The sequence below is a fragment of the Fulmarus glacialis genome, unplaced genomic scaffold (genome assembly GCF_000690835.1).
Source record: "Fulmarus glacialis isolate BGI_N327 unplaced genomic scaffold, ASM69083v1 scaffold25103, whole genome shotgun sequence".
In the NCBI taxonomy this organism is placed as follows: domain Eukaryota; kingdom Metazoa; phylum Chordata; class Aves; order Procellariiformes; family Procellariidae; genus Fulmarus; species Fulmarus glacialis.
The window spans coordinates 72,627-97,293 of record NW_009204197.1 but is presented as its reverse complement, the minus strand read 5'-3'; the positions used below and the strand labels follow the sequence as shown (position 1 = coordinate 97,293).

General features: G+C 39.0%; 1 protein-coding gene across 1 annotated transcript in view; it reads right to left on the bottom strand.

Annotated features, from left to right (window-relative positions):
• The window catches only part of PEPD (peptidase D), a gene marked incomplete at its 5' end in the record, with an annotated part of 137,340 nt that overhangs the window by 45,158 nt on the left and 67,515 nt on the right, over positions 1-24,667 (bottom strand). The window contains 2 exons of the mRNA XM_009574905.1: positions 10,676-10,753; positions 17,562-17,630. Of these exons, the coding sequence (XP_009573200.1) occupies positions 10,676-10,753; positions 17,562-17,630 (147 nt within the window). The remainder of the gene's footprint in view (positions 1-10,675; positions 10,754-17,561; positions 17,631-24,667) is intronic.

Here is a 24,667-nt window from a genome sequence, read left to right as displayed (position 1 = left end):
AAGTTTGGGCTGGCTGTATTAAAAAAGAAAAAAAGAAAAAAAGAAGAAAAAAGAAAAGAAAAAAAGAAAAGAGAAAGAAAAAAGAAAAGAGAGAAAAAAGAAAAGAACAAGAAAAGAGAAAAGAAAAAGAAAAAAGAAAAGAAGAAGAAAAAAGAAAAGAAAAAGAAAAAAGAAAAAAAGAAAAAGAAAAAAAAAAGGAAACAATAAAAAAAAAGAGAGCAACCAAACAAAAAAAAACCTTCTCCAGGTGTTCGTGCCCTGCACTGCCCAGGGTTTCCTCTCACTGCCACAGACACAGAGACACTGGCTCCCAGAAGCAGGGCAGCAGCGTGATGCAGAGATGAGCAGCAGTAGGTGGGTGTGCCCCGCTCTGCCCTGCAGTCCCAAGGAAGGTGTGCTTCTGGTCTACTACTCCATCCCTACTGCCAAGAAAAAAGGGTTTCCTCAACCAACAAGTGCGTGGGAGTGTCCTCTCTCACAATAATTGGAGTCAAGCAGAACTTCAGATCCATTTATCTCACAGGACATGAAATCTCAATCTCACTGAATTCACTGAATGAGCTGGACGTAAGAGTTGGTTCAGTAAACACCCACATATTCTACTAAGATTTTACGTGCTATTTTCACATACAGGTTAAGAAGTCGTCCCTTGCTTACAGTATCTATCTCTTGAAGAAATCTAAGACAACAGCCTTAAGCCTAAGACAATTGCCTTAAGCAATTTCCATGATCAAGTATCACCCCCCTTCCACCCCCGTGCAGTTCGCATTAATGCCTTATTAAAAATGTTAAGTTTGCCAGAGCAAAGAGCCAAAAACCTTTTCATTAGCTCGTTCACAGCTAAATTCACCCCTGAGTGCCATCTCCCAGTGTTTCTGCTAAGCAGAGGGATGTCTTTAATACAGAAGTGCTGCATACAGATAAAAAATTGGGAACACCAAGCTAGTATTGCTGGGTTAGGAGAAGGAGGCGGCAGCAACGGAGGCTTCACAAGATGCAGAAGGTAAAGTGTCAGTACTGCCTACTTAACACCTCCGCTGGGCCCATGCAGGCAATACGCCAGAGATCAGGGAAAGTCTCAGGTGAAGTTCTGACAAAAGGGTTACCTGTTTGACTTGTCTTTTTGCTGAATGGGTGATTTTTTTCTGGCTTTATTATCCTAATTATTATCCATTTTTAATTGGCATATTTAATAAGCAACAGTACTCTCTTCAGCAGAGACAATTCTTTGCTGAAAAGTCAACCCAACAGAGATGGCGGCAAACCCAAAGTCTTGGCCATATTCCATCCGTTAGGAGCCTCCCCATCGGAAAGGCAGTATCTGGGGCATTCACTGCTCCAGCTGACTTGCTCAAACAAGGAGCAAAGATGCCAGAGCTGCAGGGAAGAGAAGGGAGTGTGCAAGGAGAAACCTGTATTGGCAGCTGAGTACTTCCCAATCAAACCCAGGAGAACAAACCTCATTAGCTTCTCACCAGAATGTGAGATACCAGCACAGGGTAACAACAGCACAGCTACATTTTCAAGTTACTGAAATTCTGCAGTTACCTAAACCAGTCCATTTCTAGATGTCTACTGAGAAGTGGAAGGTACCTACTAAAGGTAAATTGTAGAAGTTTGATACTTCTAATGTGGGCCACCATTCTTAGGCATTAACATTTGGACTTAAGAGCCTTAGCTTTCAGCAGCTGTTTTTGGAGACTCTGACCTGTGTTCCCCAGCCTAGACAACCAACCACTGGAGATCACAGGAGTAGGTGAAGTGTCAGACCTTTACTTACTGATTTTTACTGTAAATACTGTCAAGTTTTTTTATGTGTGTATGTGTGCGCTCACACACACGTGTGTCCATGTAAGCAATTTTTTTTCATGATGAAAACCAGGCCAGTGTCCAATGGTACAGGTTCGTTTTTAGACATCCTATAGTTGTTCTTGGGGTTGTTCAAGCAATCTCCAAATTATCAGTTCTGAAACGGAATCCATCAGACAGGGGTTTCAGAGTACTCTACAGAAGATGACAACTGAATGCAAAAAAAGACAACACAGTTGCTAGCCTTTTCATGCACAGGTCCAAATGTTCAAGCCAAGTGTGCAGAAATGAAGGCAGCAGCTAGTATTTCAGAAAAGGAGGCTGCCCATGCCCTAGCCAAGCATGCTATTTTGCCAGAACATTTTTTTCCTATTCGGAAGAAATACCTACTCTTCATGGCAGCACCTTGAGCTGAAAGTATAGTACTGCAATGTACAACTGACATCAGAAATATTCTTGCCTTAAAGACCTAAATTGGTTCACCCTAGGTGTGGAGCAGTATTACACTAGCAGGACTCCTCCTGAGGCCCCAGCTCATGGGGTAACAAGTGGTTCTCTGAAGAGACGCAAGAGAAGACCCAACGCTGCGCCGAACACAGGGACTGGGAATTATGTCTGGTTCAGGGGGGATACATAAAGGGTGCATTGGAGACTTAACTGTACCTTCCCTCTGAGCCATAGAGTGGTTTAAAATTGTATCTTGACCTATACAATTGAATTCCCCACACCAAGAGCAAGAAGACTTTGCTACTGAAATCCATCCAAGATAAGCAACATCCGTCAAGAGGAGTACTAACATACTTTATGTGTATCTGTATTAAGAAAGACCACCATAAAAAGTGGATTACACTACACGGCATTTATAAATGATCAATACATCAACAGTTATTAAAAAACACTAGGTTTTACCCTGCTTGTTTTAGTTATAGAGATGAACGCCCTAGTCAAATCAGTCCAACAACAACCAAAGCAAGTTCAAGCTCTCAGGTTTTTTCAGACTACGCTGGGAATGTTAATCTAAAACTATGACAGATAAAACTCATTTACAGGTGACAATTAAAAAGACGTTTCATTTACACTATAATGTATGGAGAGCATAAAATTAAAAGGCAGACCATCACACAGCACTTAAAGGAAAGCTAAAATTTGTTACAGCAAACAGGCTATTAATACTCTGCTTTGGCTAAAAGGCTTATACATTTCTAACAGTAGGCAATCTCATAGACTGCATTAACCAGTACTAACAGAACAAATATTCAATTAGAGCAAAATTATTGTTAATTCTAGTAAATATATTTTTCTATTTTTAATCAAATTCAATTTTTCTAGATTAGCATAAAATTAATATAGTCTATAGGCACAACAAAAGGAAAAAATACCTACACTTGATGAAAATAGTAAATATTAATCAAACCAGAGGAATCAAGCCAAAGGAATTATTTCAGAAATGGATAGCCAGTTGATTTTGCAATCAACCAGTAAGTAGTAGCAATGTACTTCGTATTATTATTAGAAACAAAACCATAACTAACAACAAGTTATTTCAAAACTGCAGACTGAAAGGTTAAAGCTAACCATAATTTTTGCATATTATTACAGCACCAAACTTCAAAATGCATAAAAAATGCACAAGGCCAAATGAAAATACTAGTCTCACCCACATAAAATAGTTGAGCATTTACATCTGACACATTAATATCCTGGGATCTTAAAAGCAGTGCTTTCAAGAAGTAATAAATACAGTATTTTGTTCCGTAGGATAAATTGTTTTAATAGCAGACAATGAAGTACTTGGGGTGGAAAAGGGAGGACTTCTATTATCTGATGCAAAAAGATTGGTCAGTTCCTGCTTTTTAATGCAACATTGCCCCCACCTGGACAAATGAATTTTGGTTTATAGGTTGGCATTAGTATCACAAAACTTGATAAAACACAGTGTAAATTCCAAAAAAAGAGGAAAAGAGTCACAGCAAACTTCTATCATCTTTTGTAGTATGCTTTTTTCAAGCTCACGTAAGTCTTTCAGTTGACTTATTGAAAGTCTTCTCAATATTTTCCTGAAATAAATTGACAGCCACTTAGTACTCATAAAAAGTCCTTTTACATTATACACTTACTCATTCCTGCAAAAAAGGGAATAATGCATTTTATACAAGTAATACTGTATAATATTAAGATAAATACGCTGATATAATTTCAATGTAGTATGTATACTGCATATGCATATTGTGTGTGTATAGACAAAAGATAAATGCACATAGCTTATACAGAGAATGACAATCGTTTGATTGTAGCAAACCATATATTATGTTTTTAGATCAAAGAACTAAAATTAGCAAAGTTCTAGTTTACCTAATAGAAGGCTTAGCCTTCACAAATAACCATGAACAACTGAATCTGACCAGTTCTTGCAATAAGCAACTTTCTTTTGCAGTATTTTTCACACACCTTGGAGTGACCAACAACTCCGGGAAGCCTGAAAACTGTCCTATGTCTCTTTTGAGTAATTAAAAAATAAAAAGCCCTGAAAACTTAGCATCTTTCCTCTCTGTTTCATCCAGAACAACCTTTTGCAACTACTTGTACTTGCAGTCAAGAAAAATTCCCTATGAACAAAACTTCTGAAACGACAAGAGGAGGAGCACTAGAAGTTAAATAGGATCTTTTGACAGCACCAGAAGTTATAATAATAAAAAAATTATTAAAAGGTACATACAAGTGCCAAATGCAAGGAAACAAACCCAAGTTTAACACAACTCGAGTGGCATGCATATTACACACATAAAGGCAAGTGCTCCTGGAAGGATGCTGCACCTTTGCTCTGGCAAGTACAACACGTTACCAATATCAATACATGGGACAATCACCACCTCCTTCCAGAGACCACTTATTTTAGTGCCCCCTGGTGTCAATACTATTCTGATGCCTTAAATTTGCATTAGGATATTAAGGAAAGAAATAGGCACAAAAATATTCTTCAGAGTTAAATTATTCTGTCTTTTTGCTTTCCATATCCCCAACTCTATTATTTGGCTAAGCAAATAACAATACCTGTTAATTTAGCCAAGACATATTTAAAACATTTAACACGATGCCTTCATGCTAAGATTGTACTTTTATGACAGGATGTGTTTAATTTTGTGACACTAACAAAACTTCCCTAGTGCTTAAATTCTGCTACCTGAATGCAATAAAAATATTTGCACGTAAAACTCATTTTACTGCCATCACCAGAAGGTCGTGGGAACAGCCATGAGCTTTTGCAGCAGGTAGTGTCCTGCTTCGCCAAGGGTACTGTACTCTTCCCAACGCTTTCACTGAAATCAGTAAGCTTAAATCGGAGAGTGTTAAAAGAAACAGTCAAATAAAATGAAAGATACCATCTGATGATCCAACTTGCTTCCATCTGAACTTCTAAAGTTAGTTCTATTTTATGAATAATAGATAGGGCCACTGTGAATACAAGGTTAATGGTCTCTCTCTCTGAGGTCTGCTGCACTTCACAAGCAGCTGATGCTGTACTCCCCTTATTTATGTTTTTACCCAAGCCCTCCTAATAAATTACACTCTGGCCCTCACTCCAGGGAGGACTAGTATCCCCTGTTAATTGCCCATGCTGCATCGGACCCTGGACCCGCAGGTGGACGTACCAAAGCGCCCGTTTTGCTCGGGGTGCGCAGAGCAGGCGCAGCACAGCCTCGGGGCTCTGCTGGCAAGGGTGCTCAGAGCAGGGACCTGCCCACACATGGGGAAAGGAGACCGTGCCATGCATCCAGCAGAACTTCATTAACATTGTGAGTTAGGAGGATATTTCAGAATGTTAAAAATGCTGAGTGCTTCAGCAGAATAGACAATTATTTTCAGTATTTTGCAAAACCAGAATGGACCAACTAACCCCCCAAAATGTCACCAAGTGCTTGAAGGTAAGTGAACCTGCCAATAAAAGTTGCTCACTAAGTGCTGAACTTTCACTGAGACACATTTGTTAGATGCCATAAAAAGACCAAGACCTGCAACTTGTGACACCTGCAGAAAACTATCTCAGATAATAGTCATATCTATTTCAGTGACATCTGGGGTCAGGCCTATGTTCTCACATTTCTATTATTTAAGCGTGAGCCTCATCATGAAGAATCAACCTTTATTTTAAGGTTATAGAAGCATTTTCTATTTGTCAAACACTGCAGGAGCCCTGCTGATCAATTGCAATACAACAATCAACTCCCGACATGCCTTCGGTGCATGGCAATGCCAGAAATCCACAAAGGCAGGCTGCACGAACTGCTAGGCAGCAAATTGAATGCAATACACTATCATTTTCCCAAATACCTTCTCAAAATCAAAACGTAAAGTACACACTTCAGGTTCAGCACCTCCGATGGTTCCTACAGCAAACCACCGAACCACAAAGGTGAGAAGAGACATTTGCCTTGCCACAGGCTTCCTCTGCTGCACCCTATCTATTTTGATGGCCAGTTTTCTCCTTCCCTGACAGCTATGGTATGACTTCACGCTGCAGCACTGGTAGGACAGGGGCAGAAGACAGAATGGAGGAGCCAAGGCAATTTGCTTGCTTCATTTTAAGAACGCAGATGCTTCCATTTCTCAGAAGGCAGATGCTGATTTGTTGAGACCAACTCTTCTCGCAAAAACACACTGGCTTTGACTGAACTTTTCACGGATGCTATTTCCCAGGGTCAAGTCATAAGTTCCAGCCAAAGTCAGAGATCAATTTGAAGAGAGCTGAGACCAGAGGTTTCCGTTTCCCACGAGGGCTCTCTAACCACTGAACCAATCTCTTTCCCCAGTGCGAATAAAAGCAAAATACCTGTAAAAGGAGAGATCATGACCACTTGCCCAGGAAGAACATGTCATGCAGGGGATGCATTTGATGGACAGGAGCCCCAGGTGCTCATTTGCTCTTGATTTATGCACAGCGGGGAGTCAGATCTCTGCTCCTTGAATTTGTTTGTTTGCCTTTTTTTTTTTTTCCGTTTTCCTTCTTGAGTAGCAACTTTTAATTTCATTCTACTCCCCAGCAAACTTTGAAGACCTTTGGTTATCCAAACCGGACTGGGTGGTTGGGAGAGTGGCTCAAAAACCCTGGCAAATTTGGTTTTGTTACTTTCTGGCTCTGGCCTTGATGGAGGCCTCTCGTGTACAGGGCAGGAGATTGCAAACTACAACAAGCACTTTTGCTTATGACTCCACTTTCCATATTACAAAACGTAGTTACAGCCTCACTACAGAAACAGCAGGCGTCTTGGCACCCAATGAGTAATGCAATACCTTGAGATGATGCAGTAAATCTCAGTCTAGGGCTCAGTTTCAATCTAAGCTGTCACAGGTTTAAGACAACAGAAAAAAAAAAAAATCAGCATTTCTACATTAGCCTTGCCGTACGTCATCACTGCAGGCTGCGATGTGCAAAATTCTGAGTAGATTTTATTCAAAGGTAATACCGAGTGAAAGGGTCAAGTGCCTAAAATTGCAATTCACAAGGGTGGTCACAGCCTACCCATTTATCTGCATGACCTTTTTGACCATGGAGACAATAGACACTTGCTTAGGAAAAGTGTTCGGTTTAGACCATATTGATCATACAATTTAAATGTTCACCACATAGACGTTATAGTACATGAATTATTTATATAAAACACTGACTTGTTGTTACTGCAATATTTACTTTTAATATCAATATCAGTTCAGTGCATGTATCTATTGAATACTTAAACTTCCCTAAAAATATTAATTTCTTTCTCTGTCAATCATAATGCTTTGTGTTAGTTAGCTATTTTGGTTTTAATCTTTAATAGACTGAAAATGACAGCCCTGCTTAGCAAGACAGTCCATATTAACAAGAAGTGTCAGAAATTCTCTTTATAGTCTTTGTCTTGCACTGAGATCTTTTAGCGCAGAAGCTGTACCTGTAAAAACGTGGATTACGATGCAATATCAGAGATGTAATTCCATACCAGTTTCTTACAGAAGTAATAAAACCATTTGATGTAGATTAATTTTAAAAAATGAACATCATAAAACCAGGCTGTTCTAAACCTGCCACAATTTTTGAAGGAGAAGTCAGAACAACAGTCTTAAAAAAAAATTGAAAATGCAATAGCACAAGTATTTTTGCCTATGATCTCCTGTTGATACCACCAAATCCTTGTAACTTATATTTTTAAAAGAGCAAACAATGCGTGCACTCAAGTGTTTCAAAGAAGCAAAGTATTAGTCTTCCAAATGTATTTTTTCTAATATTCAGGTGCTTTGTTGACTTACTCACTAACACTTACTGCACTGCACTGCTTCCTACATAAAAAACCCGAGCAGCACATTTCTGTAAAACTCGTGAATGTTATTCATATGCACTACATAATGTTAAGAAAAAGACATGAAATCCTACTGAATAATTTAATAAAAATCATACCAAGTACCCAATCTTCCGATTCCATTACACACAAGTATAGGAATTGTTACATTAGATTTATACCAAAATACTGGCAGAAGCAGAAATAACCCTTAAAACACTCCTAAACTCTTTCTCACCAACAGTAAAGCCATTTTTTCCCTGTGTTCAGGGCTTCCTAAGATTATCCAACAGAGGGCTCCCAGTAGCTATTAAAAAGCTTAACTGAGAGCCAAATATACAAACTCTAACCTATACATACAAATCAGCATACTGTCATTTTAATAACCTGTTCTGTATGCATATACATACACATCTACACCCACTTCAGAAATTTGTAAAAGCATACTGTAAAACCACCCAGGTAGTGCCTTGTCATAATTTGTATGCTGCTAAAGTACTCTAGCTCAAGATTTTTTCCAAAACACTATTTTTAACTGTGGAAAATGAGTGTATTTTTAAATCATCTTTACACAAATGAAATTACATTTTCTTACAAATTCTTTACTCTCACTTGAGAAAAATACTAAGACAATCGTGTGGAACAAAGTTTGATGGCTACGTGAGTATCAGCCAGTGGGAGAGGCAAGGGCAGAGACTGAAGCCTGTGCACACGAGCACTTACTTGCTAAAGCCAATCTGCACCTGACAAACTTCATCTCATAAAGACAAAGATGCAATTGGACCGTTTCAGCAAAAGGATATTTCAAACTAGGTTAAACCTTGTTCTCTTTGTTGAGATGGTTACCAAGTGGGGTTGCAGTATAGTAGTTTTGAAACACTTAAGTGATCTATGTACTTGGTAGATTACGCTTTTCTGATATTCAGATATCTGAGGCTAATAAAACCCAAACATTTTTTAAGATTTTGCCAAAACAGCAGGAAATTTGAGTTTGCGAAGAGTCTTGGTACGTGCTCTGGGGGTTTAGGAAGGACTTCAGCCATCCACTAAACTGCCCTCAGAGACTGTAAGTAAAAGGGTCCTATATATACCTCCTTCACCCTGAGGTCTCCCAATATCCTATTCCCCGCACCATTTAAAGGCCTTAATTTTAAATACAGGACATCATAATGCATTGCGGCTTATCTTCTCTCAGTAACATATGCTGAGATTTCCTGCAGGCTACGCACTTTTTTTGAAAACTTAATTGAATGCCACAGCCAATACAGTATCATGTTGGTGTGTCCTGCCTGATCAAAAAAAACCTCACAGCATATTATCTACTCAAACACAACGTGATCATAAGTCAAAGCTACTGTCCTGCAATAAATTAAAGTTAGTATTTGATGGGTTTAGTAAGCTATTCACCACAGATGAAGATAATACATAAACTATTGTACAAAAAGCTTTTAAAAAAGTTTTTACAGTATTAAAAAGAAATCACCTATCTGTAATTCAGTAAGTTCATTCTGCAGCACCTGCAGATGTGCCCAGAACATTAACCAACAAGGCATATTTTTTTACTTCTGAGATTCAATTTGTTTTCCATAATAGCTTTTGAGCTTATCTATGATAATACTAATTTGCTTTCCTCCACACCTTTACATTCAACAGTGAAAATACATGCCTGCACCCTTTTTGTATGTGCTACAAAAGTAATCCAAGACATATCCTCCACTGAATGTCAGTGATTAACTCCTCCAAAACTAGTTCTGCACTTTTATAAATGCAGGCTTTTTAACCAAAGTCTTAGGAGGTGAAGTACAAAAGCTATATTCTGCTATGTTACACACCACACAATTAGGTTTGTCTTTCAACTTATAGCAATGTATTTGGTGCTTTCATTCACCCTGTTTTTACCTGCAGTGATACTGCAAAGCATGTGGATATGTAATGCAAGTAGAGGAAAATTTATGGTATTTGCAACTGTATTATGGCAATGCTAAACTCTAAGCAAAATCTTTTTAGAAATTTTTGGCACAATACAGAACTGGAAGCACCCTGGCCTAACCTGAACTGAGATGAGTTTGATCTCCTCACATGTTCAAAAGTCTACTTTCAGGCCGGGGCGTCTGGGTGCACATAAGCATTTGGAAGATCTAATCCATATTGCAATTTGATGCAATTCTTTAAAAGCAGCCAACACACTCTTGACCCTCCACCCCACCATCAGAGCTGAGGTTTGGATCTGAGGTTCAAGAGCAAACTCAGATGCCAATTTTTGCAACTCCCCCTGTACTTAGAATCCAGCCATTTCTTAAACCAGGTGCTTTTGGCACAGAAGTATTTGAAAACAATCTCTCTTTTCCCTTTCAACTGGAGATGCAGGTAAACAGGACCTTTGGAAGAAATCAGACTAGTCTGGCATGCAAAATTACATGCTATTTTAAAGATTTAGACTTTCATCATTATGCAGCCATCATTTTACTAATGAAGTCCAAGAGTACACACAATGCATGTATGGAAATATCAGTAGGGTAACAAAAATATCAAACGAACTCTAACCCTTTACTTACCACAAGTCTCCGTCTTCAATAGTCTTATCATTTGGGGCTCCAGCATGGCCGTAGTGCAAAACAGATGAGTTCTCCCCACTGATAGGGAAAAAGAAAATTCAGCACAATTAATGGAAGGAGAAACAGTAACACACAACATGAGAAGGAACACTGTAAACATGTGGCACTGTAAACATCAGTGTATTCATATATTAAGCACAAAATTTTGCAGTCTGTGAGAACTGCCATAGGCCCTGCCCTGGTGTGGGCTGTAATTCAGGAATGGGTATGGAACGGGCATTTTGCTATTCTGGCTGCAAGATACGACCTTTCAGCAGAAGGAACTTGGCATAGTTCATATAAATATTTCCCACGTCCATGACAGTGTCAACGAAGCAATTATGCAAGAGTAATTTTTCAACCTATACCCATTTATTACCTTCTGGATTTTTTTTAATTACTAAGTGATATGTTTCCCTATTTGAGGTTAAACATTCTGAAGCATAAAAAATTAACTTCCACTGGAGTAAAATCTGACATGTTTGAAATGTTCTAGGAGTCACTGGGACTGGAAAAATTCAGCTGTCCAAGTAAACAGCTCCAGTGCACCTCTGGCACGGCTACGCGTGATCTCTGCTGGAGTGGATACACTGCACGCTGCTCGGGGACCACTCGCAGCATACAATATCAGCAGCAATAACAGGCATGAGAACTGTCACTCTATTCTTACCTCTTATTAAAAATCACATTACAAAGAAAAGATTTTTATTCCTGGAAACCTTTCAGACTAAACTGCTGATTCACAGGAATAAAACATCTCCAGAGAAGGATGGACCCTTGTTCTGCGCTTCTGAAGCTCCACGATCCATTTGGTGACCTATATTTGGCCTTGGCATCCTCTCTTGTCTACTGATACTCCCCCAGATCTATCAAACGTCAGTTAAAAGACTGGTAAAGATCTCGAACTCTACCTATTTTTCTTTTACTATTCTCCTCAGATAGATGCTCTCTCTCTTTTTCTCTTGAAAAAGCTAGAAGAATTGTATCATATCTAAAAATACACGTGTTGGGACAGGGTTACTGTGGCATCTCTCTGACCCCTCCAGCTGTATCTCACCTTTCACTGAAACTGTATTGGTCATCCCGCTGAAATTTGATTCTTTCAAGTTGTGATGGTGGAACAGCTTCGTATCTTAGGTGAAAGGAATCCAAGGCTCAATTTCAATGAATCTTTTGTTGTATCTGGAGTAAATGTGCCATCTGACATACTTTTCATATTAGACTCCTGATACGTGCAATCACAAAACCAGTAAACAGGCACTGTATCCAAAACGAGATTACCTTCAAGATACATTAAGCACTTGTGATCAATTAGATATCTAACAGATCATTGGTCATTCAGATATATTAACTCCATGAGGAATGATTAGGGAGGAGAAAGTAGATGCTGCCTTATATTTCTGAAGGCTCTCAACCTAAAGGGCTGGATCATGTTAATATTTTGAAAGCAGTAAGTTTCTATTGTTAATTTTTTTTTGCATATAAGGATCGCTATGTAATAAGGTAGTGAAGGACAATGTTTCAGAATCATGGGAATGATTTTCTGATACGAAGCGTATTTCTTAAAATAATACACGCTCCAAAGGGAAAAATTACAGTTGTTAAATCAAGAGTTTAAAAACCCCACAGAATTAAGGCTGCAACAGATTTGTTTTGCGATGCTGGCCCAATGGCTTAAGCACAGTTTTACAACCGGCTACTAGCTGGCTGCTTTTTACTTCCTGGACACCTGACTTGGGACCCTACGCTGTTGTGCAGATAACTAAAAATGGCCCCGTAAAGCTTGGACACAAGATGAAGACAGACGTGAGCTTCCTTTAGAGATGTCCTGTCTCCTAGGCACTGGTGGAATAGTTCTTTCTGGCCACAATTCCAGCTTTCCACACCAGGACACTTTCAAACTTAGCTTGCTCTGTCTGAAAAAAAAGATCTGTAACAGGGCAATGGACTGCAATCAAAAGAAAAGGGCCTTCTGTGCCAGGTGACGTGTATGGCGGGAACCATGTTTCCAGTCTCAGCCGTCTCCTTTCACGTGCCGGTGACAGCAGCAGAGACAGCTCCTACCTCTGCGCTGGACTATCAGCCTGACGAGAGGAGGCAGCATCATTTCCTGCCTGGAGAACTGTCTCCCGGGTGGAGGGCTGCGATTCTGGGGAATCGCACTTGGAAACAACTGGAATGACCTTGCTGCTATGCACGACACTGAACCCACATGCTTGGTGTTTAAGGAAAAACACAAAAACAGTAAAAAACCCCAACACCTGGCATGCACACACACGCTCACACACGCTCCACAGCAGTTTGTCAGGATTTTAGCTGCAGATACTATTCCTTACCTCCCTCTAAAAATGGGGATAAAGCAGGAGAAGCAAATAGCACATGCATATATTTATGATCAACTTCTAAAAAATTATCATGAAGCTTAAGGGCATGACTCCATGCTAATGTATTTGCAGATAGCTTGTTTACTTATCATCATATGCTGGCACCCTCAGTGTCATATACCATACCAGCTGCATAAACAAGTCATATATTCAAATATGAGCACTGCACAAATGCTTTCAACAATAGACATTGCAAATACAAAGATGGGGGATTTCTTTTGCACATTTTAATGTAAAGGTTTTAGTTTGCAAAATATTTCTGGAAGGTTCGGCACCAACTGTTATGGAAGATGCATGAAAAATCTGTTTTTCAGCACCGTTAGTGAAGTGTTAAGCAGCACACAATCTTTCTTGGCATCTGAGACTCCTTATCTATCACACACATCTCGGCTCTGTCGCGTAACTGGGATCGTACCACAGAGAGCTGAAGACCAGATATGCACACCATATGCATTTCAGGTTTTTTGTCTGTTTGAAGTGATTGGGGTGAGGAGGTCTGCTTACTTGGGACTGGCTCTGGGCAGGTCCCCTGGGATGAACACCCATTAGCAACTGAGGCACAGCAGACCTGCTCCTGAAAGCTCTCCCAGCTGTTTTTCACCCAAAAGAAATCCAGCACGTGCACTCCAGGATCGGTCCATGGCTCTGAGCAAAGCCCCGCAGCTGGGGATGAGTGGGAGATCTTGCTTCAGAAATGCACTACTGACCCAAATTAAAACACTGATGTGGACACACCTCCAGCCTGTTCCTGCCACGAGGTGCAAGTCCAATCTTCCTCACAGGAAGCGTCTTTACCGCTGTCCCGAGATGAAGGCAGGAAAGATGCTTTAGGAGCAATGCTACAGAAGTGATGTGTACCCACAAGGTAAATGCTACAGCTCACCAGAAATTGTTCATAATGATTCAGTTAGACTTTCAAGGTGGCTTCAAAACAATTTAAACAAAACCCCCAGCCACTGGCAAAGCAAATGAGCCTTCCTGTAGAAGCTATTTCTTTTCTTCCCAAGGAGCAACAGTTGAAAGGTCTGGCATTAGAACACCAAAGTCGGGGTTTAAAATGAAGCGCTGCGGGGAGGTGCGGATCACTGGCAGCTCCGCTGCCTTCCTGGAGGTCAGCACCTCTGAAAACCACCATACGTGGGGATGCCGATGTCTGCCTTCAGGCAGCCAACCTGAAAAATTCTCCAAGAGATTTCTGCGTATCTATTTTTATTCCTTTAATAATTTGCCTCTAACTGGTGCCAAAGACATGTTTGTTACAGAAAGAATTGCGTGAAGCAGCGGAAAAGCTGCAAATTAACACCACTGAGAATGCAAATAGTAGGAAGAGATTCAGATTACTAGGAAAGGAAAAAAAGCCCCCAAAACACATTTTAGATCAGAAAACACCCTGAAAACAAATAATTAGAAGAAAGAGAAAAAGGAGGAATGTCAGCAATATTTTAAGAACAGGACTAAGCTGAGCATCAAGCATTACAAAAAGTGCAGCTATTAGCTCTGCATTAAGAACATCTAAAGAAAAAACAATAGACCATATAGAAAAACCAATAGCAAACTATTTCCATCATGATTTAAATAATAAAATCAATCCAGAAGGAAGCACAAACAGCCTTCTCTCCACTTTTTCATCTAAGAGATGAAATCTTAAAAAGTTGTATTGAAAGGAAAGAAAGAAAAACAGATTGAATAAGTATCCTAATCTAATCCAAACAGCTTTAGTTATGGTGAATCTCAGATAGAGGAAGGCATTTTAATGCACTATATTATTCTTAATCACTGGTATCATCTGCTGAGAGCTGTCATCTGCCTGGAGACGTCTGTCAAGAAGATTTGAACCTAAGTCTAAGATGCCGCAGTATCAAGTAGCAGCTGACCATGGCTTCTGGGGCGGTTGCAGAGATACTGATGCCTCCACCTAACTCCAGTTGGAAACTCTGCGCCTGGTTACCAGTGGATGCCATCCATCGTAGGGTCACCAGGACGCACTGTGCATGTAACTTAACCTTTGTTTTCCCCTTTGTAAAAATGGTTACTTGGTACACTAAGACACTGCAATGAATAATTCATTAGCATTTGAACACTACTCGGAAGTCAACACCTTGTAGATTACTTCTAAATATATCCAAGTACATTTATCAAATACTACCATTCTCATCTAATTGCACTTACGTGATGTCTGTTTGTGCTTCAAACCACTTACAAGCTGACAGTGTTTGAAAGCATCTCTAACTACAGGACTAACCTTGCTATGTGACAACTTGTAATACTAATATATGTGTGTTATATGTGTGTTATTATTCTCAACTGATTGGACAGTGAATACATGCAAGTGAATACATAAAGCATATTTGGTCACACCAAATATTCATCTACCATCTCCTAAAGAGTGTAACACTGGACAGGGACAGCAACAAATGCATGCACTTGACGTGTGCCAACAGATTTATTTCTGTACTGAAACATAGTATTGATTACTCTTGAATTCCAGCTTAGTGAACACCTTTTCTGATATCGGAGTAACAAACTTGGTTTTTATTTAAAAGCATGATTCCCTTCTACGGAAATTATTACCAGGCCTGTAATCTAAGAAGGAAATATCCTGTCAAAATATCACAGTTTTAAGTGTCAGGAAAACAACAAAACTCAGCATGAATAGAATAAAACATAACTATTCAAAAATCCTAATTGCAAAAGCTATTTTTAATCATAAATGTAGTTAAGTGTAATATTTACAATGCATGACATTTTCATGGTAATAAAAAATGGCTATTATTTTTGGCATTATTATGTTAATTGAATTCATCAAATAGATCTACTTACATTCATTTTATTAGGACCTAGCTTAAAACTGTTAATATTATTCATTTTTACTTCATCACTCATAGTCAGAATACAGTCATTTACGGACAAAGGCCTTTGTATTCTATCTTATGTAATTTTTTTTTTTAAATCAAGTTTGTCTGCACTTTTAATTGTAGTGGTAGGATACAATGCCAGCTCCCAACTACAACAGTGAGTCACAATGTTGTTAGGATCTTGCATTTCAAGGGCAGCCCTTCTCCATGTATTAAATCCTCCAACAGTTCAGAGGCAGCTCAAACACCACTCCCATGCCCTGCTAAAGACCTCCAGCGTGGTGGGATGGGACACCCAGGAAGCTCCTGTCATCACCCATTTCTGAACTACTGTTGGGGCTTTCCTCCTCCTGGGTTCCCTGAGTCATGTAACACAAGTCCTGGGTTCTTCAGCCCTGTGGGGAGTTTAGTCTGTCCCCACGGGGTCACAAGGACCCACTACACAAGCATTCGGTAAACGTTTCTATAGGTTTAGCAAAGCCATTTATGTTGTCTAGCACCCAAACCAGATCCTGCAGCATGGGTTCTGATTTACTGTAAGTGAATGTGAAGTCTGTATGGCTGTGAAAAACCATATACATACCATCACAGCCTGTGACAATACCATAGAGATGGAGTCTCATTTCAATGGGATGTTAATTCTCAAGTTATACGATGGTACTTAGAACAGGAAACTTTTCAGACAATTTAGATGCACAATTTGCCATAAAACTGCTCATGCTTCTACTGCAATTTTGCATATAAATTGGAAAACTGCATTTACAAATAAGCAATTGAGTAAACAGCACAAAGAAACAACGATGCTAATTGTCCTTATTACCTTCAAAGCCATATAATACTGTTGTCATTAACGTAAAAATTATTTTTTTATGTGCATGTGACTTCAGTGTAGGGCAAATGTTTGTGAGTAGCAGCAGATCTAGAAGTGGAACATATATACCAACATACATGCCTCATCTAACTGTCATATATCTCTGATTAGATTAATTCCACTGACTAAATAAGATTAATCTCTGCACAAAGCACACAGCTGTTCTTCAACACGTATCCTACACTATTCTCTGCAAATTAAAAACGTGCATTTCTACAACTGCAGGGAGAACTTTTATAATACTTTGCCAAATACAATACCTTCAACACTAGCTGCTCAGCAAGAAAAAGAGAGCGCAAAAAATTTCCAAATTCCAAAAAGATTAGTTTAATCGCATCCTAACCTTTGAGGCAAAGAATTTTGAGAATGATATGAAATATTTAAGGTGTACTTCAAAGAAAGTATTTTTGAGCAACAGAGAATAGTTCTAAAGCCCTTCTCCATAACACTATTTAATAAAAAAGCCAATTGCAGCACAGATGTGAGCATAAACACAATCTTGGCAGTAGCAGCAGTCATTGGGGAATCTCTCGAGTGTAGCAGAATCTGTAACCAAGTTATATCTTTAAGACACAGCGCTAGCCACCTTTCTTTGGCTTTTTCAGAGAAAACAGTTCAAAACTCACCCTGGTGGCACTTGCAAACACATCATGTGTCTAAAAGGAACAATTTTACAAATATCCAGTGGGAAACTGACCATAAAGACTGCAACAGTTCAGTATAAACCATCGACTTACCTGCCACAGATGCAAGTGTAGGAAGTGTGGCGCATGCCACCTTGCGCATAGCAGTAGTGCTGGAACAGGCTGCAAAGAAAGAAAAGTGGTAATTAATAATATATTCAAAACCAACACAAGACAGGGAGGAAAGCAAGTCTTGCTTGAGTACAACTATGTTGGTGCAAATCCCTGGCTCCCCGACAAGGCACTCTGCCCATTTCTGCTCAGCTGAGCACTCAAATTCAGCCACATTCACAGCTCAGCAGTCCTGCGGAGCATCACGCGATTTCCACAAAGCCCATTAAACAACTCTGCAGCAGAGAAGAGGGGCTCGAGTGCAGCTTGGTAACTTCAAATGGCAAATTACTTTCCTTAACAACTCAACATGGAAAGCAAATTATTGTTGGCAAAAGGTAGTTCATCTGACCATAGAACGACTAGGATGGTAACAGTTAAATGCTGAAGCTGGCCAAACTCTCCGAAGTGGAGTTGAGAAAACCACTTCTTGCTGCATTTCAGGTACACAATCACATCCATGATCCTTATTTTCAACCCTGCTGCCTTCAGTCTATGGCGTGTAGATTCAGCAAAAGTGAAGTCCAACCAACCCTTCACATGGAAGGAGCTCGCCAGACGGGGCAAAGCTCTTCTTCAAAATAATTTCAGCAGAAGCTCTCTCATTTTTACCATCTCACTGATACCCTCTGCTGAAAGCTGAACTAAATATCCCTATGTATGCGTGAAGCCTGAATCGCATCTGACAATGCTATACACCCTCCTCTCCAGACAAGCCAGCAGAGCTCTTCAATTAGGTCAAGCCAGGTACTTTCTGCTAGCATCACGGTCCATGCTGGAATGGATGATCTCATGTTTTCTTGTCTGTAGCACAACAGACACAGAGAAAACATAAGATTATTAAATTTCAGATTATGGTACCTAAATACCTTCTTCCCCTGCCCAAACATGGAAAAAAAAATTAACACAGACTCAATCCCAACAGCAAAGAGATAATGTGATAGCATTAGGCTGAGCTCTCAGCAACCTATAGAGAATATTACAACACAACATAGTTTGCTTTTGTGTGTGTGAGGGATAGGGAAGGGAAGGGAGAGCAGCCCTGTGCTCTCCAACAGTACTCCTCTTGCAATGCCGGCCTGCTGGAGGAGCTGTTTGGCCTTAAAAGCATTAAAACATTTTCGTCTTCACTGCCAAAGTCCCCTTCACATGAGGGCAGATGTGCCCAAAGCACAATTAATATAGGATTAGGTGCTTTAAGAGCTAAGCACATATCATGGATCCTTTTACTCTTTTTGAAATATGCTCTAATTACAATTCAATTCCCTTTAATACTGAATGAATTTCAAAAACTCATTTGTTGTAATACTGAAATCATTTCATTAACACAGAGTGATAATGGTGCTATTCAAAGAATAGAGATGTTGTGATTTCATCCTTCTGCAGCAGCAATCCACAGAACACAATTCAAATTCTTTGAAGGCTATTAAAGACATTACATGCTTGTAAATCCAAACCAGATTTTAAAATTACACAAAATGACAGTATTTAAAGAGAAACAGAACAAAACATACAAATTAATCACACAAGGAAAAACAAAAGCCTACATTTAGAGACTTAGCAGGGAGACCCAGTTTACAAGATCTCTTTTCTGCTCAAAATGCTGTGGTTTTCCAAGGTAGAAATACTAATTTTGTATTGCCCCAGAAACCAGTAATGGCAAAGAGTAGGTCAAATGACAGAGAAGCTAAGGAGAAACTCGGACATGGTGAGGGCACAGCAGAGATATCACTAAATTGAGCTGATAAAATTTATCACCTAAACTGTCATTTGCTCTGACGCAGACATTTTTTCACTGAATGGACATTTCACATGGAAACAAAGTTACAGATCTGCTCTTCCCTAGCATGTTTGCAAGCAAGGTTTACTCTGCAACACTATGGACAAACATTGTGCACAATAACATGTTATACTTACATATGCATAGTTACATTTTAGGAAGCAACTTTTAGTGTATTTTATAGACCTTTCACCTTAAATCATTGAAGAAACTATCTCCTCTAGACAGCAACTTTCAGTACATTATAAAGAGCTTTAAAAATGAAATAATGAACGTTGTAAACATCTTTCCATCATCAGTGATGCAGGGATAGCAGGTTCATTTTTCCATGTGACAACTGATCACATATTCATGGTTGCAATTTATATGAAACTGTGCAGCGACAGGACGAGAGGAAATGGCCTCAAGTTGCGCCAAGGGAGGTTTAGACTGGACATTTGGAAAAACTTCTTTACTGAAAGAGTGGTCAGGCCTTGGAACAGGCTGCCCAGGGAAGTGGTGGAGTCACCATCCCTGGAGGTATTTAAAAGACGTGTAGATGAGGCGCTTAGGGACATGGTTTAGTGGGCATGGTGGTGTTGGGTTGACGGTTGGACTCGATGATCTTAGAGGTTTTTTCCAACCTTAATGATTCTATGATTCTATGATTCTAATAGTATTCACCTTTTGCAGTATTCCCTGATTAGCAGTAAAAAGTGGTAAATAAATTAAGACATGCTTCGTATAATCCAAGTGTTGTCTGAACTTTGTTTCTGTTTTATAAAAAAGGAACCTGATTGTTTCATCAAACATTGTGGACTTTCTTTTAAGAGTAAGTAAGAAGTGGTTGTTTATGTGACTGAGCTGAAGATAGTATAACTTTGCCAGGTAACGATTTTTCCGCTAGTAAAACTACTCACGTCACTTTTTTGAATTTACTTTTTCGGGCTATGACTCACTAGAAACATGTTCATGCAGTTGGGAAAAAAATCCAACATTTCTATCAGAGACACTTAGATAAGTGAAGGATTGCATATCCCTTTCATGGCAAATACTGGCTTTTCAAAGCTGAAAGATGTATATATAGAATTAGAGAAGCTGCCAGTACTTCGCAGTTAAAACCCTGGTTCCTTCCACTGAAGTTAATGCAAATTTTGCCACTAGACTTCTTCACACCAGGATTTCACTGTCTACACACTGCAAGAATCTTTATCCAAAAGTGCGACACAAAAGTATAAAGTCTGAAATAGTTGGATGGAATAACATTTAATCTGGCACTCCACATATATTGCAAATATCGCATCTTGAACTTTTCCTGGTCTTTTTGCTTGGAGGATATGTGTGTTTAGGCAGTTTTATGTTAGTGCTCAATGCTTTGCCATGAGCTTTTAATGCAACCAACACAGATACAAAAGTTAAGCATCTCTTTCTCTTCTCCGTCTTTCATGGGTTTCAAAGCTTCCTGTCATGTTTTATGCAGTATTTCCCTGGAGAGTGTATGTATTACTTCTCATGCACGTATACTACCTTGGTGGTGTATACAGATAAGCCATTGGTGTATTTGCATGTCAGATGTTACCTTTTAAATGCATACAGCTTTGTTTGAGCTGGCATGGGTTTTGCATTGCTTTTGAAACAACTTTTTTTTTTTTTTTTTTTTTTAAATTTAAATGTAGAGGTACATCCTGGGTTTGGTGCTTTTTCTTTTTGCCAAAAACATCAGCTTCTTTAACTGATTGACAATATGTGGAGATTGAAGGTAGTTTTAAAAACCTCACTCTTTCTTCCATTGACTTAAAAAAGAGCAAGTATTAGCTGCCATCAACTCAAGTAAATCTGACATGAGTGCACTTGCCCCCACCCTTGCAAATTTGCTGAGGCACAAGATAGTGTTATCCCCACTGCTCTGCCAATTCTTGACTACCTTATTGACTATACTGACTTGAGAGAGAAGAAAACTCCGCTTTCAGAAATAATGGGTTCTTCATCATTAGAAATAACAGAAAAAGTATATACTTCCTATTTCTGAGATCTTATGGAGTATTGCATACATCCAAACAAAACTCCAGAATGCTTAAAAAGCTTCAACTTCAAAACAGCCTAAAAAGCCATTAAAGGAAAACCTGCTATGGATAGTCTTTCTGACAAAAGAAGTGGTAAGAATCACTCTGACAATGATGCTTGTGTCTTATGATCATCTTTGGTCCAGTTTCTACTGCTATCTAAAGCACACTGACAATTACAATCAGATCTGTGCTATGAATGTAAATTGAATCAAATAAAGCAGTTTAATACCAACAGTTTTCCTAACTTAAGTGGATTTACGGAATAAAGGCACTTAAAGCAGGAGGGATAGAAACTATCTGTAATGACTTCCCTCACACTTTTTGCTTAATTTCAGATCTTCCTCATCACTAGCATACAACATATCCATACACACTCAGCAGAATGTGATTTTTATTTCCCAAAAGTAGTAAACAAGTAATCTCTAATTTTAATTCTTGTCATCAGCTTTTCTTGAGTTATAAGAAATATTTGTAAGAAAACCACATTTTGTATTTCTCAGCTATTCACTCCCGAAACCAAGACACTTGTAAATCAAAAAGGTTCAATTTCTAAATAAAAATCCAATTGAGTATTTTGGCCTATCTCCTACAAAACAGGTAAAAACTGTAATTACAGAAAATGCAGTAAGTGTGGAGAAAAGAAAGATAGAGAGGGAAGAAAAAGTGGCAAGAATATCTGACAAAAAAACCAATTAAAAACTTAAGCCAAGTTTCTATAACACTGCCCAATACATTCCTCAGTGGCATCTTCTGATGGCCCCTCTGCCCCAGTCCCACATCCTTAGTAACTACAACGAAGTGCTGCAGAACAAGACGTGCACATCACTTTGGGATGGAGGAACAATCACTCATTCCAAGGTTTCTGATGAAGGAGGACCAAAACCACTGAATAACCCTGTTCATTATTGCCAGATACTGAAGCCACGTCAAGAACACCTGCTGGATACTGGTAGTTCAGGAACCAGATTTTTAGACTGTGTATTAGAGAGCTGTGCTGCTAGAAACGCAACTTGCCTTGTGAAGCATACAATGTACGGAAGAGTCAAGGACACTCATGGGTCAATATCTCATTAAGGTATTTATATTGAAAATATATTTATATAAAAAAATTTTCACACTGGATCACTCACTGGTTTGAGGATGTTTCAGATCCACAATAATTTCCTCAGTGCACCTTTGAGAAAGTTGCCTCCTAATAAAAAGAAACCTTTACACATTTCAAAAATAGTATTCTTTGAACACAGCCCTTGAGGCTTGCCTTGAAATGCAAGCAGGTGGTTTTGAACTATAAATTGGAAACCACATGTCCTGGTTTTTGGCTGGGACAGAGTTAATTTTCTTCCTAGTAGCTGGTATAGTGCCATGTTTTGGATTTAGTATGAGAATAATGTTGGTAACACACAGATGTTTTAGTTGTTGCTAAGTAGAGTTTACGCTAAATCAAGGACTTTTCAGCTTCTCATGCCCACCTGACCGAGAGGGCTGGAGATGCACAAAAAGGTGGGAGGGGGCACAGCCAGGACAGCTGACCCAAACTGGCTATATAGGGATATGCCATACCATATGATGTCATGCTCAGTATATAAACTGGGGGAAAGCTGGCGGGGGGCCGCTGCTCAGGGACTGGCTGGGTATTGGTCGGCAGGTGGTGAGCAACTGCATCGTGCATCACTTGCTTTGTATCTTCTTTTATTATTATTTTTATTCTATTTCAATTATTAAACTGTTCTTATCTCAACCCACAATTTTTCTTACTTTTATCCTTCTGATTCTCTCCCCCATCCCACCGGGGGGGAGTGAGCAGGTGGCTGTGTGGGGCTTAGTTGCCAGCTGGGGTTAAACCACGACACCACAGCAGCTTAAGGGAGTTCTGTACAGAACTTGGAAGATTTTCTGTAGTTTCTTTTTTTTTTTTTTTTTAAAATGAGTACAGTTGGAAGACATAGGTGAATATCTATTAGTTATCTGTGCACTGAATTACTTTTGAATTACAACTAGAACATGCCCTTATGCTTTTCTACTGTGTAAATATCAAGCGTAGCCATGAGACAGGCTAAAACCCAAAGCTTTTTTAAGGAATTCACAAAAGGCCAAATTTTCCAAATCTGATCTCTCTATACCAGGACTGAAAGCTACTGTTTTGACCATTTAGACACATAAATATCTTCACATGAGAAAGCTGTAAAGCCCAAATAACACAAAATTGTTAAGCCACAGTAAATATCATTTGTCCATGATATCTAAAGTATTTATACTAAGCAACAAACTAGGCTGGAAGAACCGCGCACACAGGGAAGAAGAGGAGGCGTCAGTAACAATCCATCAGTGGATATACAAGCAAGGTGAGCAGTGCTTCCTTTAATGCCACAACAGACACTGTGAGGTTCTTAAATACAGAGCATTTTTCTTTGTTAACCAATCTACTTTGGTAATGTCATTTATTTTCCATGGGCCACTAGATGCTTTAAGGTTTAGTTCATCTAATCCTATTTTTTAGTTTATCTAATCCTATTTTCATTTAGTTCACAACACAACATGGCAGTATTGCAAAACACGTCTGAGGTTGTTTTAATACAAAAAAGTCACTATTTCATTGCAAAAGAGTAAAGAAGGGGAGTGGAGAAGAGTAGGAGAAATAATCTACTTCACTATTAATGGACAAATGATGGATTACAAATTTGCACCAGAACAAGAAAACTAGCACTACGCGCAGATGACCAAACGTTTCTTCTACATCTCGGAGACAGTATCATTAAAGATTTACGAAAGCAATGTTATTATTTAAGTGGTCTACATGACTGGAAATTGTTTAGAACAGAACTTACTGCTCCATGAACAACAGGAAACAAAACCACTTCTACGCATTGACTTCTTAAACCTAACTGTTTACGCTACTTCTAACGAAAATTTTAGAGATTCAAACCATTGGCTGGGTTATTTTGCATGCTCATGGAGTAGAGCTGCTGAAGCTTACTATCAACCAGAATTACTGAAAGTAGCTATACTTTAAGCATCTCTATTTAAAATTGTCCTAATTTGTATCATGCACAAGCAGAAATAATGTGGGGTTTTTTTAGAAAATTTTGATCCTTCTGAATTCCAAGATCTAGATTCTGTTCTCATTTTTGGTGTGTTTTCTTTAACTAAGTTATTTTTATTTATATGCAGCAAACTCTAGGTAACAATAGGCCCTTAGAAGAGAAAAATGTTATTTGAGTTCAGCA